Raw genomic sequence first — 17,110 nt, 5'->3', positions numbered from 1 at the left:
AGAGAGCAGCTGGATACAAATCTATTTGTATCCATGTACAGAAAGTAATATACAGAAGGGTTAGAAGTTAAAATCAAATGTAATTTGATATTATGTGCATAATTTCCTTTAGTATTTTGTAGGGGGAAAAAGAAAGGATATGCTCTGTCATTAATTGGTAAAAGTAGGACATAGTTTATCAGAGCCTGTGTCGTGTCTCAGTGACTCAGTGACTCAGTGTCTGTCCTTGGAGGCTCGCCTGGTGCAGCCAATAAGAGAGGGGGCTCATGCTTCTGCTCCAATTACTGGATCGGCTGCTTAAAGGCTGTATCTTCCTAGCGGAGGTAGGGAAGGGGTAGGGAAGGGGTAGGGAAGGGGTGTGCGATGGCCACAGAGGACAAGAAAACAATGTCTTAATAAGTAACCTGACCAGTACAGAGATCGCTAAGGCACTTTAGAGGATCATAATCTTACAGAAAACAATCGTGAAAAAAACATGTTTTTGCAAGAGTTACTTAGCATCCTGCAAAGGTCCCTTTAGCATTTATAAGGATATTATATCATAAGTAATTGCTGTATTGGGCAAACAGTAATACTTCATCACCCATGCAAGGGAGACAAGGTCTGTTGACCCAAATTAATATTAACCTGTAACACATTGGCTTTTTGTGAGCATTGCCACCTGGCTGATATTTTACCACCCTGGCCAGTAAAAATGACGCTTGATCCCAATGTAGTTAATAGGGAAGAAAGTAAAATATTTCTAGATTCTTTTTTTCCCCAGAAAAGGTGGCAACCCTACTTCCTGCGTCATTTAATATACATTGTGTAATAATGTGTTATTGAACTGTGTAATGTGCCATAGACACAGGGGCATTCTGGCCCCTAGTGCATGAAAACCGACCAATGTATTTTGTATGGAAAAAACACAGCAAGAAATGCCCATTGACTTCAATACGTTTCACTAATTTTTCCATGGTTTTGCAATTTTTTGGGTTCAGTTAGTTCACTGGGTGCTTACTTTTTACACCCCCCACTAATTATACTTTCCCTTCTCTTTTAAACATGGAAGTGCAGCAACACATATACCCTAATTTGTTGATCATATATTTTCTTACATCAATCAACATGGCTTCCTTTCTTTTTAACCCCTTACTAAACAGGCGGGTTCAAATAAATTCTGTTTTCCTGTGTGTGTTTTCTTACCTTTAGCATTCCTTTCTGCACCTCTGCAGTTTGGGCAGATAGGGTAATTAGTTAGAATGACAGTCTGCTATCTGAATAGTAAAGGGCCTCATTAGAAAATTAACATGCATGTAAATTATTATATATATAAAGATTATAGATCAGGCTGATTTAAAACTACTTTTCAGCTTTGATTGCATTGTTTGGTGGATATTCTCCCTCCATAACCCTGGGAGCTAAAAGATGAGTTTTAATTTTGTGAAAATGATGAACATTGTGGTTCTGCTGGAGTCCCAAATATTGTCTTTCCCTGGTGCAGATTATAGTTCTCTTGTAGCTGTACTAACTTGCCAGTACACATTTCCATTATCAAATCTCACTAGACATTCCTGACACCCCAACCCACACCCCATCAGAACCTAATGATAAGATTGGCACTGGAATAAATATGTTATTTCCACAATTATTGCCTTTTAGATTCTTGTTCCATGCAAGCAAAGGTTACATAATGAAACCACCATAAATCAATCTGTGTCCAAAGAGCAGAAGTTTCTAAGTTCAGAAAAACATTCCTCCAATGTCAGTTGTATTTTTCTTAGTTTTTTGTTGTAGAAACACTTGGACAATAATATGATACTGTGAATAGTGTTATTATCTTTATTGTACAGTGGAAAAACATGAGAAGCCTACTTCTTAACAAACTAAGTACTAACCAAGGCTCTTTTGGTGAGTAAAAAAGGCAGTATTCCAAAAATTAGCCAGTTCTACCCTATATGAGCTGTAAACAAATTTATAGAATAAAGGAATACTGTCAGGGGAAAACATGTGTTTTTCAAAACACATTGGTTAATAGTGCTTCTCCAGAAGAATCCTGCATTGAAATCCATTTTTGAAAAACACAAACAGATTTTTTTACTATTTAGTTTTGAAATTTCACATGGGGCTAGCCATATTCTTCATTTCCCAGGGTGCCATGTGACCTGTGGTCTGTAAAACTTCAGTCACACTTTACTGCTGAGATGCAAGTTGGAGTGATATCACCCCCCCCCCCCCTTCCAGAAGTCGATTAGCAGAACAATGGGAAAGAGAAAAATTGCAGCTCCCAGTAGATATCACAATAGCACTAAATAGTAAGAAATCCAAGTCCGGCTTGGGACTCCCCCAGTAAAATTGGAGTAGGAGAAACAATAGGTTACCTGAAAGCAGTTCTAATGTGTAGCGCTGGCTCTTTCTGAAAGCTCAGACTTAGGCACAATGCACTGAGATGGCACCTACACACCATTAGTACAGCTAAAAAAATACAATTGTTGGTTGAAGAATCAGCAGCTTTTATTGTGCCATGTATGACTAGCTTTACTCACACAGACGAACGGAGGGACAGACATCCGTCTAATCTATCTACACACATACATATATATATATATATACACATACATGTACAGTGGTGTGAAAAACTATTTGCCCCCTTTCTGATTTCTTATTCTTTTGCATGTTTGTCACACTTAAATGTTTCTGCTCATCAAAAACCGTTAACTATTAGTCAAAGATAACATAATTGAACACAAAATGCAGTTTTTAAATGAAGGTTCACGTTATTAAGGGAGAAAAAAAACTCCAAATCTACATGGCCCTATGTGAAAAAGTAATTGCCCCCTTGTTAAAAAATAACTTAACTGTGGTTTATCAATTTCAATTTTCAATTTCAATATCAATTTCTGTAGTCACCCCCAGGCCTGATTACTGCCACACCTGTTTCAATCAAGAAATCACTTAAATAGGAGCTACCTGACACAGAGAAGTAGACCAAAAGCACCTCAAAAGCTAGACATCATGCCAAGATCCAAAGAAATTCAGGAACAAATGAGAACAAAAGTAATTGAGATCTATCAGTCTGGTAAAGGTTATAAAGCCATTTCTAAAGCTTTGGGACTCCAGCAAACCACAGTGAGAGCCATTATCCACAAATGGCAAAAACATGGAACAGTGGTGAACCTTCCCAGGAGTGGCCGGCCGACCAAAATTACCCCAAGAGCGCAGAGACAACTCATCCGAGAGGCCACAAAAGACCCCAGGACAACATCTAAAGAACTGCAGGCCTCACTTGCCTCAATTAAGGTCAGTGTTCACGACTCCACCATAAGAAAGAGACTGGGCAAAAACGGCCTGCATGGCAGATTTCCAAGGCGCAAACCACTTTTAAGCAAAAAGAACATTATGGCTCGTCTCAATTTTGCTAAAAAACATCTCAATGATTGCCAAGACTTTTGGGAAAATACCTTGTGGACCGACGAGACAAAAGTTGAACTTTTTGGAAGGTGCGTGTCCCGTTACATCTGGCGTAAAAGTAACACAGCATTTCAGAAAAAGAACATCATACCAACAGTAAAATATGGTGGTGGTAGTGTGATGGTCTGGGGTTGTTTTGCTGCTTCAGGACCTGGAAGGCTTGCTGTGATAGATGGAACCATGAATTCTACTGTCTACCAAAAAATCCTGAAGGAGAATGTCCGGCCATCTGTTCGTCAACTCAAGCTGAAGCGATCTTGGGTGCTGCAGCAGGACAATGACCCAAAACAAACCAGCAAATCCACCTCTGAATGGCTGAAGAAAAACAAAATGAAGACTTTGGAGTGGCCTAGTCAAAGTCCTGACCTGAATCCTATTGAGATGTTGTGGCATGACCTTAAAAAGGCGGTTCATGCTAGAAAACCCACAAATAAAGCTGAATTACAACAATTCTGCAAAGATGAGTGGGCCAAAATTCCTCCAGAGCGCTGTAAAGGACTCGTTGCAAGTTATCGCAAACGCTTGATTGCAGTTATTGCTGCTAAGGGTGGCCCAACCAGTTATTAGGTTCAGGGGGCAATTACTTTTTCACACAGGGCCATGTAGGTTTGGATTTTTTTTCTCCCTAAATAATAAAAACCCTCATTTAAAAACTGCATTTTGTGTTTACTTGTGTTATCTTTGACTAATAGTTAAATGTGTTTGATGATCAGAAACATTTTGTGTGACAAACATGCAAAAGAATAAGAAATCAGGAAGGGGGCAAATAGTTTTTCACACCACTGTATATGTAGATAAGCTTAGGTACCTAGTTTATTGTAGGTACCTAGCATTGTCCCGAGGATTATATATATTCAATATAATAGAATTGAAAAAAAAAAAGAACTATGAATTGCTAAACGTTTGTGCTGCTGAGTAGTACTTCAATACTATTGAAAGCCAATAAGGCTTGTAGTCAAATGGACCACAACATGAGGATCCTGTGGATTTGGGGCAGGCAGCTGGATTTTCACGTTACACAGTTTTAAGCATGCTATGTAAAGTGAGGGTATGTTTTATCCCGAATGATCTTATCACTTAGTGACATTCGAAAATTGTAATCAATTTCAGTAAACATATCTCACTAATTGCTACTATATCTGGACAGTATTTGTCTTGCACTTGTGTTGTTACCAAGAAAGAATAAGAAAGAAAGACATAGTAAAGCCCAAGCTTATTCTAGAAAAGGTGGTAAAGCTAGTTATCCAAATCTAAATCAGGTATTAGTGTTCAAGATTTTGTAAGAACTCTGACTCGCTGAGCTACTAGTAGAAGCTACTTGTCATTGCTACTAAAATAGACAATGCTGATCATTTACTGATAATTGTCTCTACTTGTGTTTTAGCAGAGGCAATCCTCAATATTGTCTAAGGCAGGGTATTTTCTGGCATTTAGTAGCTGTGATAAGTACCGTGTATAATCGAATATAAGCCAATCCAAATATAAAGGTACCTAATTTTAGAAAACTGGAAAAACATATTGACTCGAGTATAAGCCTAGGGTGGGAAATGCAGCCGCTACTGCTAAGTTTCAATTATTAGAATAAATACCAATAAAATTACATTAATTGAGGCATTAGTGGGGTATATGTTTTTAAATATTTATTTCAAACAGTATTCACCTGTATTAGCAACGCTGATCACATGATATGGATATACCTGATCAGTATTGCTTATACCGGTAAATACTGTACTTAGATACTAATTATAGGTAATTATTGATTGATTAAAGTAAAACACACATGAGATATTGACATTGATATCTAGGTATAACTAGTACCATGAAACTGCAGGGCCTGGATTAATTGCAGGAGCACGTAACGTCACTTCCGCCCAGGCTCGCAGAAGAGCGCACTATTAGTGGGGCTGGCGGGAGCGGCGGGAATGGGAAACGCTGGCAGGGGGTCCCAGGAGAGAAGTGGGCAAGCAGGGGGCGCGTGACATTACTTACACCCAGGCACACAGAATAGCGCACTATTAGGTAGCCTGGCGGGGCACGTGGGGCTGGCAAGAGGGAATGGAAATCGCTGGCAGGGGGCTTGTGCAGGTCAGACTTTTGTGTGTCCCAAAAAATGTGTGTATTTCATGCGACTCGAGTATAAGCCAAGGGTGACTTTTTCAGCACATTTTGGGTGCTGAAAAACACAGCTTATACTCGAGTATATATGGTAGCTGCTACTAAGTAGCACTGTGTGTCTTCACCCTAAAAGTTTAAACCCATTTAAACTCACATACTGAGCAGTGGAGAGAGGTCCCCATTGTGCAGTATGTGAGCAAAATTGCTGTGCGGCTTGGGCGGCATGTTGCCCCTACATTTATGCTGCCCTAGGCCCAGGCCTTTGTGGTCTTGCCACAAATCCGGCCCTGCCTGGAAATAGTCACTGTAACTAAAAGTCAAGCAGTTGGGAGAGATGGGGAATGTAGAAAACACCCGGCGCTGGTACCAGCATTATATAGTCGAATTAGAAAAGTGAATTTGCCTAGTGCTAATAAAGCCTGTCCAGGATAACATCAGGTATATCCCATATCAGTAATAATGATCAAGTCTGTATAGCAGAGCCGATAAAGATTGAGAAAGAGTTATGTCCGTGACTGTAATGTCATCACTTAGACTCAGCTTTGACCTGATCGCCAGATACCGCTTCATTTGAACTTTTTCCTTTTTTTTTTTGTTCATAAACACCTTGTGCTGAGTCTGCCACATTGTCCTAGGAGAGCCGCTCCACTTCTGTACTTTCACCCCAGCTATCACTGATTTTTATGATGCACACCCCTAGTTAGAGCACTTGGTGACTGAATGTGGGTGTGTGAGAGGCAGGTCCAGTACGTAACCCTATCTGAAGACTAACAACTTACCTGCCCAGAGGAAACGCAATAAACCAGGCATTCATAACTGACAGCTCCAGATACAGCTGAGCAGCTCTAGAAATTGTGTCATTGCCAGCAGTTCTTGGGAAGCAACACACTTTTTAGCATTTTAATGAAAGTGTTACCTTCAAGTGCATTTTGCCAATAACTTTGTAAATAAATTTTTCAGCCAAAACCTGCACCAAACCTGGAATTCAGTGCATTCCTTGAAGTATGTAGCACAGGTAAGGTATCAATTATACAGAATAGTTGGGACCTGTTTTTTTCTAAAAAAAAAAAGCCTACACAAAATACATTTCTCCACCAACATAACATAGTTACCATCAAGTACAAGGTGCTGATATTTTATTACAGTGAAAAAGGAAATCATCAAAGAAAAGCATTGTTTGCTGAAACCTTGAATATTGGAGAAATGTGAATAATAGTCATTTCCAAATAATAGATCCTATACATTAAATGTTTGAAAGAGGCAGAAGGTTACCCTGCTCAACTCACATTAGGTAGGTTCTAGAATTCTGGGTCCTGTAGCTCTGTTATACAGCTGCTAATCTTTGAGAAATGGGCCTTCTTAGCACATACTTTCCTGACACATAGTGATGAGCCAGGCTTGGATTCGCAGCAAATTTCCGCATTTCGGCATTGGCGAATTGTTTCGAGATTCTTCCGTGAAAATTTACTGCAGAAGAATTTGTCACGCATCAAAAAAAAGTTGCGGTCGTGTCAAATTGGGTGCCGTCATGTAAAAAATGGGTGCTGTCGCGTAAAAAAAGACACAGGCGACAAATGTGTTTTGCAAATTTTTAGCTGTTTCGCAAATTTCCTTGCAAATTTTATGGCGAAGAGAAACGGGACAGATTCGCTCATCACTACGGACACATACTTAAGCATTTCCCTTACATTAAATGGCAAGTTCCCAAATGAGTTTTGTCACTAAAGGACTCATTTATGAACACAGCCACAGTGTGCAAACTGCAATTTCAGACCCGGTTTGCCGTGTTTCTTACATAAAATACAGTGTTCCCCCCACAATTCCAGTGTAATTGCAGCCACACACAGCTTTGAGCTTAATGTCATTGTCCAGTTTGGTTAAAATGCACATATTTACAGTTGAACATCATTGCAAATTGGCTGCACTCTGACACTTAAACGTATCTAAGTGAGGATTGCATTATTTTTAGCAATCAGTGTTAAAGTGACATCTGTGCTCCATGGTTTCCCTGCTCTATAGGCCCACTTGCTACAATTCATCACAAGATACACAGGTGGTTACTATACCCATATCCAGTAAATTAGTACGAACATTAGCAAGGGTAATACCCTGCAGATGAGGTGCTAAGTGGTTTAGAGTACTACCCATAGGTCTATGTGTTCATGCTAAAATGTACCAGCAAAATAAAACAATTCTGTTTATAAACCTTAATCTGTAATCTGTAACATAAAACTTTATGTCCCTCAGGAGTTGATATTCAGGATGCAGAGTTATAGGAATTGAGACTTATCTAAACGCTCTATATCTGTGCTGTCCAACTGGTGGTCCCTCATCTCTGGCTGGTGTGTCTTTGTCACACGCTTTAAATGGTATCAGTACTGAGATTAACTGGCCCCCCGCATTGTTCACACCTCATATTCAGGCTGTAAACCCCCTGTATTGTTTAAAAATGTAATCCCCTGTAATGTTCACACCTTTAAGGCCCTGTAATATTCACACCTTTTAGTCCCTGCATTGTTTACACCTCAGACTCAGACTGTAATCACCCACATTGTTCACCTGTTCACACCTCAGACAATGCCGGTATTGTATCACTGTAGGTGCTGGAGTAAACACTATTCATCTTGGCCTGCCCTATTCTGCCTGTGTGTGCCATACTCTGCCTGCCCTGTGCTGCCTGCGTATGCCATACTCTGCCTGCCCTGAGCTGGCTGTGTGTGCCATACTCTGCCTGCCCTGTGCTGCCTGCGTATGCCATACTCTGCCTGCCCTGAGCTGGCTGCATGTGCCATACTCTGCCTGCCCTATGCTGCCTGTGTGTGCCATACTCTGCCTGCCCAACGCTGCCTGTGTGAGCCATACTCTGCCTGCCCTGAGCTGCCTGTGTGTGCCATACTCTGCCTGCCCTACCCTGCCTGTGTGTGCCATACTCGGCCTGCCCTACCCTGCCTGTGTGTACCATACTCTGCCTGCCCTGAGCTGCCTGTGTGTGCCATACTCTGTCTGCCCTATGCTGCCTGTGTGTGCTATACTCTACCTGCCCCACCCTGCCTGTATGTGCTATACTCTACCTGCCCTATGCTGCCTGCGGGAGGTGAACCTAGCGGGGATCTGTTCTGAGAGGTAATCTGTCTCATATGTTTTTTTCTACCTTTTTTTGTTTGGTGTCTCAAATTTAGCCCCTACGGCATGAAGCAAGTGGGACTTTTGGAGATGTTTTAGTGTAACTTTCAATTAAGTGTTTTATAGTTTTAGAATTTTTTTGTGACCATTGTAGTTTCCTGAGTGCCAATATTCCCATGGTGGTTGTTGCTTTTTGTGTTACGCCATGCTGAGGGTCTGGTTCATCTGGATCAATTCCACTTGGTAAGTGTTTTATTTACTACTAGTCATTTTGTGCCTTTATTTTTGGCTTTGCTGTTTTGTGAGTTTGTCAGCATTTGGAAATTCACATGATTGATAGTGAGCACCAACAATTTGTTTTTTTTGGTGTGCTATTGCCATTAATGTGGGTATGATCTTGAAAGCTCTTGTGCTAATATGGGTGTGATTTTAAGTGGGTGTGGTTTAAAAAAAAAAGAAAAGGGAAGTGGTAAAAACTTCTCTGATTACCGCAGGCCAGAAAAATTCCGGCCCTCGCTACCACAGAACTTGGGCAGCACTGCTCTATGTATTTGTAGTAGAAATGGATTCTGCTGTGCTGCTGGTGGGTACAGGGCCTGTGGGACTGACTACTCTTACCTGAGTTATTCTTATTTTGTTCTGACTTGTATTCTGACTATGTATTAAAGGTACAAATCTAGGGAATTTATACAGCTGCATCTTGCTAAAGGTGGCCATCCACTGAAATGGCGAGGTTGCCATACAAGCAGATCTTTCCCCCATATGCCCACCTTAAGGTGGGTGATATCAGATTGATCACATTAACATGATGCAGGGCATTTGGACCAGACCGTATCAATGACTCTTTGCCCCAACCTGCCTGATCCACACCTGCCCAGTTTTTGACCAGATACTGGTTGGGCAGGCCTGTCTGAGGGCCCCATACACGGGCCAATAAACCGCAGACTCAAGACTGTAGGCAGCATTTATCGGCCTGTGTATGGCCACCTTAAGACTTGTACATTAGAATAAACTCAAATTAAACTCAAATTAAGTATCAGGAACAATGTGGGGCCATTAAGAAAGAGTGTTTGCAAAGGGTCTAAATAAAAAAGCCCCGTGGGAAGGGTTTCAGCAAATGCAGTTATCTGTATTCTTCTTAGCAGCACCGACTCCTTTGCAGAAACCTGACAGCTGGAGGAAAGAACAGGGCAAAGTCTAAGAAATCTGGCTTCAACCAGATCCCAGTCTGGATAAAACAAACCTCATCATCAAATTCTCAAAGAAAAACACGCTTGCCAGGTAAATCCCAGAATGCCATATATTTCAGTGTCTGAAGACAAGAGCCGTGTAGTTCACACACGGTGGGTCACAACCAGTTTTTAACCTTCATTTTAGTCTTGTATTAATACAGGAGATTTGCCCCGGATTAAGTAGTTACAGAAATAAACTACCCACATTTCTGTCCCTTCACAATTAAACTAATTTTCACTATAACCACAAAGATCTGAATTGCAAAAGCACAAAAAGGATGCAGAAAAAAAAGACATTTTTTGTATTGTTGCACAAACGCAAGCGTCTAAAAAACTCTGAAAACCTTTAAAACCACAAAGCAAAGAAAGATCTTCCAGTTGTAAAAAAGGATATCTGCTATATGATCTTGAAAGCTTTTAAATGGTGTATTTTTGCTATTGGATTTGGTGTGGTTTTGTCACATATTAAATTGCAAAAAAATCAAGTGTTTTATTGCGACAAAATCGTATTTTGGCTTAAACAAAATGAAACCAAAAAAATTAAAATGTCAGTAAATGCCCCCATAGCCTATATAATGTATGCCCTACACTGGTGAGCAGGCCCGGATTTGTGGAGAGGCCACAAAGGCCCGGGCCTAGGGCGGCAGAAGTTTAGGGGCGGCATGCCGCCCTGCTGCAAGGAAAATTTTTAAATTTGGCTCCCATACGGAGCAGTCGGGACCTCTCCCCACTGCTCTGTATGGGAGTTTAAAGGAGCGTTCGCGCATGCGCAATGGGGAGATGGCGCATTGCGCATGCGCACTGGGGGCGCGTTCGCGCATGCACACGGGGGGACACCCACAGGGGCGGCCTCGGGGTGCCCAGGATAGAAATCCGGCCCTGCTGGTGAGTAGTTACCAAGGAAATCATATGGGGCAAACAAAGCTTATGTTGTGGCTTTATTCTGTCCCCGACACCAAGCACATTCCCCAAGTGTTTCTATTTAGTGTTCACAGTAAGTGAACTGGATCACCCAGGGGCTATGCATATGAGCCTGTTGCAACTGATTCTGCCAATATGAATATTAAAGGAGAAGGAAAGGTACAAACTAAGTAAACTTTATTAGAAAGGTCTGTGTAAATACAGCCATAAGCACTCACAGAAACGCTGCACTGAGTCCTCTATCAAGAGGATTTCTTGTCTCCTTTCTTGTCTCTGTAATCCCTGTGCACAGCTCTCTCCTGCTCCCCCCCTTAGGAATGTGGATCTGAGCCAATCAGCAGGAAGTTTTCTCATAGTGTTACTAAGTGAGCATGTACACCGGTCTTGGTCTTGGTCCAGGAGTGAGGCATTATGGGAACTTTCTTTACAGAGCTCAGTGTTTTTTTTTTTTTCTATGAGGCTTCCGATCATCTGAACGGGAGAAATATGGGGAGACTTAAGGGCACTATTGTGTGAACTGAAGGTATGCCTGCAGCTTGAGATTAACTCTTTATTAGCCTTTCCTTCTCCTTTAAATGTGACAGTTCTATGCAGCTCGGTTCGATGAGATTTGGTAACAGATGATGCAACGAAGTCCCTATATAAAACTCAATTCACCTTCAATTTCCTTGCAGATCCTAAGCGATGAATTGGGATGTGCAAGGGTTTCCCAACATCAGTAGGCACAACTGTGCACTATTCATCAGAAGAGGAAGGACGGAGGCAGTTGTGCTCAGTGCAGAAATGCAGAAGTGCAAGAAACATGTTTGGACACCTTTAATGAGTTGCGTCAATATGCACAATATTTGTGTCTATTTTAGTGAGACTGCAGTTGCGGATGTAAATGGCATTCTATTGGTTTACAGTGAAGAAAATGGAAATAAAAGTAAACAGATCTGAGAAATTTACAGAAATACTGAAGAACTTTCCTTACTATTCTGAACAGTCACCTATAAGTGCCATGGGTGATACAACTCTCACTTAAGGGATGCTGCTTGTTGCCGTGCAACTACATCTTGGGGTCATAGTGTTCTCAGATTATTCCTGGAAAAAGCAAGGCAGGAGAGAAATATATAAGTAACTGTTGATTGGTTTTACATAAGCCCTGTCCTGTTGCACTGGCATACTGTATACTGTAGCGAGGCTAATGAACTCTGAAGGTGAATACACAAACTGCCGGCATTCTGAAGGACTAACACTAAAAGGTTCTATGCATAGATGTCAATAATATTGCACAACAGTATGACGGCAATGTAAATACACACACAAGCCAGAAAAAATGGACCGTTGGCTTATTTATCAATTCATATTCTTTTCTTGGAATGAGTGTCAATCCGAAACTAATGGTCTGCACATAACTCCTGCCTGTAAGGAGACCAAGCCATACAATCAGTGATGGGGGGCATTCTGTTTTAAAAGTGGCCATACATGCATGGGTAAGATCATATGAAACTATGTGTGTGTATGGGAGTACACCAATCCAATTACAATCCATGTACTATGCATATTGGTTGGTCTAGCCATCAGGCAGGTTATAAACTTGTATATTAATCTGCAGACACACCATATCGGCCAATGCAAAGATAGCTGAGCAGCTGCACTTCCTGCTGTTCTGATCATTCATGACCAGAACGATGAAAAGGCGGCCATACCATGTGTGGTTCCTTGTATTATCTCTTTCCATTTACCTCGTGGACTTTTCAGTTGAAGAGTGTACAAATTTAGCCTGGCTATGGCTGACTTTAGAGACCTGATTTGAATTCCCTCAGATTTACAGGGCCCACACATGAAAAAATGATTGGTGAGTTTGTCAAAAGCAGCCCTATTATGGTGCCTGAGCTGTACAGGGAGCCACATAAAGGTGGCACTGGGAATGGGACCCTGACATGGGTTGCCAGTATGGCTACTAAATGCATATATATGCATACCGGTAATATATATATTGTCATCCAGCCTAAGACTAAGCAACAAATGACCACATGCAGCACCTCAGAGTGAGTGATCAGATCCCCAAACAGATCTCGTGGACAGTCAGGTAAATTGGTGCCAATACACAAACTAATATTGGGTCAGTCAGGTTATTAAAGCCCTAATTGCACTACAATATTGACCTATGTTTGGGCAGAAATTTAGGATATGGGGCCTTGGACTTGCATTTGAGGCATATCTGTGTGAGGTGCGGAGCACAGTGCTGGCAGGAGCAAGGCAGTAGGGGAAGGCAGTAAGAACAGGGCCAAATGAAGCAAAAAATCAGGCTGTTCAGCTATTAATCCTAGCCTCACCACAGACCATTATAAGCATACAACTATAAGTACTGTATATGTAGACAGATACCAGAGTATTATTACATGGTGTTCCAAACATTTAATAGGCTGATCAAAAGACAGAGCTCCTTTCCCTGTGCTCGCCGGCACTCCATCTCTGAATGATATGGCTGTTATGGCCAGAAACAAATGTACAGAGACCCCAAGCATACTTGTCAGGAGAAAATGGCATCTATGGCCCAATGCAATCCACCCTTCATTAGTGATAGCTAACAAAGCTTCAATCAATTATCAGTCAGGGAGGCCATTGTTCTTTGCGTCTTTATGCAGAACTATATGGAGAAGTAAATTCACTGAAGAAATGTCTTTATTGTTTGAAATGAACGTCAGGCAAAAAATCAGGAATGCCACATTGCTCTCAAACTGATGCTCCATTCTAGGGTGGCTTCTTAAGGGTGCTGCATGTCAAACTATGCCTGACCTAACAAAGGTATCGAAGTAGGCACCGGATTCAGTATAACTCTTCTAAGCCATTTCCTACTTCATTTATTATGTATACAGTGATTTGGGAATAGCGAATGCCAGGACAATCCAGAAATGTGCCGAGGCAGTGAGACAGGAAGTTTACGAGTGCTTTAATCTGCTGATATGAACTCTATTATCTAGGTCTCATGGGCAGGGAAATGTAACAGCAGCATCCATTATTGGTTCGGTAGCAGTTATGGGGTGATTTACATATATATGTATATACACATCTCTCTCTCTCTATATATATATATTAAATTAAAAATCAGCTTTAAAGTAAAAAATGAAAAAAAAAATGTACAAATAATGCACATATGGAATAGTTAAATACACAATGAGAATGTTTACAACAAATTAACAATGATACTCCTGAATATAAAGACAAAAAAGATTCAAAGTGCATGTGCTTCATTCTGTAACAGCAAATAATATCTCCAAGAGGGATGGGAGGGAGTTAAACAAAAGGATATGTCTATATATTCTTTGAGACAATAGGATTTAGAGTTACAGTACTGTTCTAGTTATCTGTTCTTTACTTTAAAAATACATATACAGCATATACTTCTTATGGACTTACATTAAAAGCTTGTTCCTACTTCTTTGCTTATAGGCCGTTTGTGTTCTTACTTTATATTAGGATACAATCCAAAACTCTTGATTTTATAACCTGCATATTGTAAACCACTGAACAGTCTGGAAATAAAAAGGTGAGATATGCTCCTGTTTTCTTTAAAATCTGCCGACGCAGTTAAAATCCCATGGATATTGAGGAGTAATTCTTATGTACAATCGGACGCAATTCAGCCACAGTTCATCCACAATAAAACAGTCACAGGTGCTTTCCATTGCTGGAAGGTTCCAAATGTGACCAAATTTTTTCCATTCTAAAAAAAAAAAAACTTTTGGACAAAACCACTGTATATATATATAAGTACCTATTGTGCCCACCCCTGCTACTCCTTCTGCTCATAAATCAACCAAGTAATCTCTTATCCAGAGATAGAAATGTCATAATCACTTGAGGAAGGCATGGCTTTTCCCATCATGCGAACGTTCTTTGCATTGGTAATTTTAGCCATCATGGACACTGGCTTGTCAAAGTATCTTACAAGTGCAGGTTCCATCAAGAGAGAAGCAAGAAACTGCTCAAATGTAACAGCCCAATCCCTGTCCAAACTGGTACTGCTGGGCAAAGAAGACTTCTGCTGGGTGCGCACTAAAACAGTGTCCTCACCAATATCCTCACATTGCAATTTATCATCTTCATGGGATCCAGCACTCAGCACAGAATATGAAGACATAGAGCTGTCGTCTTTAGTGTCATCATCTGATATAAGCATGGATGAACAAGCCCCATTGTCTCTGGGAGAGGAATCTTCCAGCTTCACTTCCTCCATCTGATCTGAGTTGAGGTCTCCGACACTGCCTCTGGAAACAGGTCTGTCGCAAAAGAGCCCCTCGTGTTCATAATTGTATGTCTGGGAAACCTTTGTTTCTTGAGTTCTGCTTTCACTTTCCTTGCAGCTCTGATTAGGAATGTCCTCCATTGTTTGGCTGCAGAATAGCTTTCCCACTTCACCAATCTCCAGCAATAAGCTTGTGACTGCAGCAGTGGCATGGTAGAGTTCTTGCTCACATGGGTCCTCGCTGAACATGTTATACAATGTCTTGCACAACTCAATGAACTGGCCCTAGAAATACAAGAAATATGCAGCATAAAAACATGCTGGAGGCAACTAGACAAAATAAAGTTATGTGCAAATGGCGCAGTCTCAATGGCAATGATGTATGGTGCATTTTGCTAAGGCAACGATACACAAGAAAATACCCTGCCATATACACAGAATCCCCTCTGCTAACACACAAACCACATATGAAGCCATTTGTGAATGATTTGCTGCTTGAATGTTTAAGCAGAGGCGATTCTCAGTATCCACTATGACAAGGTATATTCTGGGGTTTTGTAGCTGCAACAAACACACCCTGTGTCATTGCCCTTAAATTTTCATTTAGGGATAGCAAAAAAAAAATGAAGATAAAGTTATAAAAATACAGAGCTATCATAAATAACAACCAGTGAAGCCAATAAAATTATAAACCACTCTGCATAACTTTAGACATACAGTAATTATATATCATATTTATGAAGATTGTGCAACAGTGTATGATGGAAGCATGTATCCGTCACACAGAAATGCACAAGGCAACCTAAGAATCACAGCACCATGTACAGTACATGGGATATTCTTATTTAAAGGAGAAGGAAAGGCACCAAAATGTTAGGCACCCCCAAGTGTCTTAAATTACCTACCTTGTACCCCGGGCTGGTGCCCCTGTTGGGAGAGAACAGCACCAGCCCGGGGTACCTGTAGGAAGCGCTTCCTCCTTCCGGCTTCACTCGCGCGCATGCGCAGTAGAGTGAAAAAGCTGAACTTAAACTATAAAGTCAGCTTTTCACTCTACTGCGCATGTGATTGTCCTACAAGTACCCCGGGCTTGTGCTGTTCTCTCCGTACAGGGGCACCAGCCCGGGGTACAAGGTAAGGGATTAAAGTCACTTGGGGGGCCTAACATTTTGGCACCCCCAAGTGACTTAGCCTTTCCTTCTCCTTTAAGCACAGAAATGTCAAATTCTGGCTGGCTGGAACCTGAGGAGTGGTCTGCACAGGCTTTCCCCAGTTAACAATATGAGCAAAGAAAGCCCTTCTGTCTCTAATATTTCTATAATATTTTATAGCACAAAAAGAAGAATGAGCCAGTAGATAAATGTACAAGTATGTTTTTAAAAATGTAATGTAGCAGCACAATAGAAGTAAAAGGGGTAGTTCACCTTTAAACTAACTTATTTTTACTTTTGTTAGGTTTCAAAAAATTTGCTGAATTCTTCAAACTTTCCAGCTTGCAAATGGGGGTCACTGACCCCAGCAGCCAAAACGGTTTGCTTTGTGAGGTTTAAATGTATTGTTATTGTTATTGTTTTAATTATTTATCTTTCTATGTAGGCTCTCTATTATTAATTCTGCAGTCTCTCATTCACACCACTGCCTGGTTGTTAGGGTAATTTGGACCTTAGCAACCAGATAGCTGCAGAAAATCCAAACTTATAATAGCACTTATAATAGCACTTCCGTCAAATTAAAAGTTCTTAAAGGAGAACAAACCCTATAAAAAATGGACAGCAAAGAGAATTAAGTTGGTAAAAATCTGTGCACCTGGTTTGGCCTATATATATGCTGCAGGGCAAGGCCAGAGTAGGGGTTGCCACCTTTCCACTGTCGGAAAACCAGGCAGGGGCGGGGTTGTGACAGGTGACGTTGGGGGCGTGGCCAGGGGCAGGGATATGAGGGAGTTTTGACCCGGACAACCCTCCCAGAAACCAGGCTGTCTGTGTCAAAACCTGGCAGATGGCAACCCTGGGAGATACCATAACAAGAATATAAC

The 17,110-nt window shown here is 41.1% G+C and overlaps 1 protein-coding gene across 2 annotated transcripts in view; it reads right to left on the bottom strand.

Annotated features, from left to right (window-relative positions):
• Positions 1-11,642: 11,642 nt before the first annotated feature.
• Positions 11,643-17,110, bottom strand: part of tbc1d9 (TBC1 domain family member 9) — a 49,678-nt gene continuing 44,210 nt past the window's right edge. Inside the window, 1 exon segment of one of the 2 annotated variants that reach the window (NM_001137618.1) lies at positions 11,643-15,360. In NM_001137618.1, the coding sequence (NP_001131090.1) occupies positions 14,659-15,360 (702 nt within the window). In that variant the 3' untranslated portion in view covers positions 11,643-14,658. 2 annotated transcript variants of the gene reach the window in all.

Source organism: Xenopus tropicalis, chromosome 1 (genome assembly GCF_000004195.4).
Source record: "Xenopus tropicalis strain Nigerian chromosome 1, UCB_Xtro_10.0, whole genome shotgun sequence".
In the NCBI taxonomy this organism is placed as follows: Eukaryota; Metazoa; Chordata; class Amphibia; order Anura; family Pipidae; genus Xenopus; species Xenopus tropicalis.
Note: the sequence above shows the minus strand (reverse complement) of the source record. Positions and strands in the feature narration are given on the sequence as shown.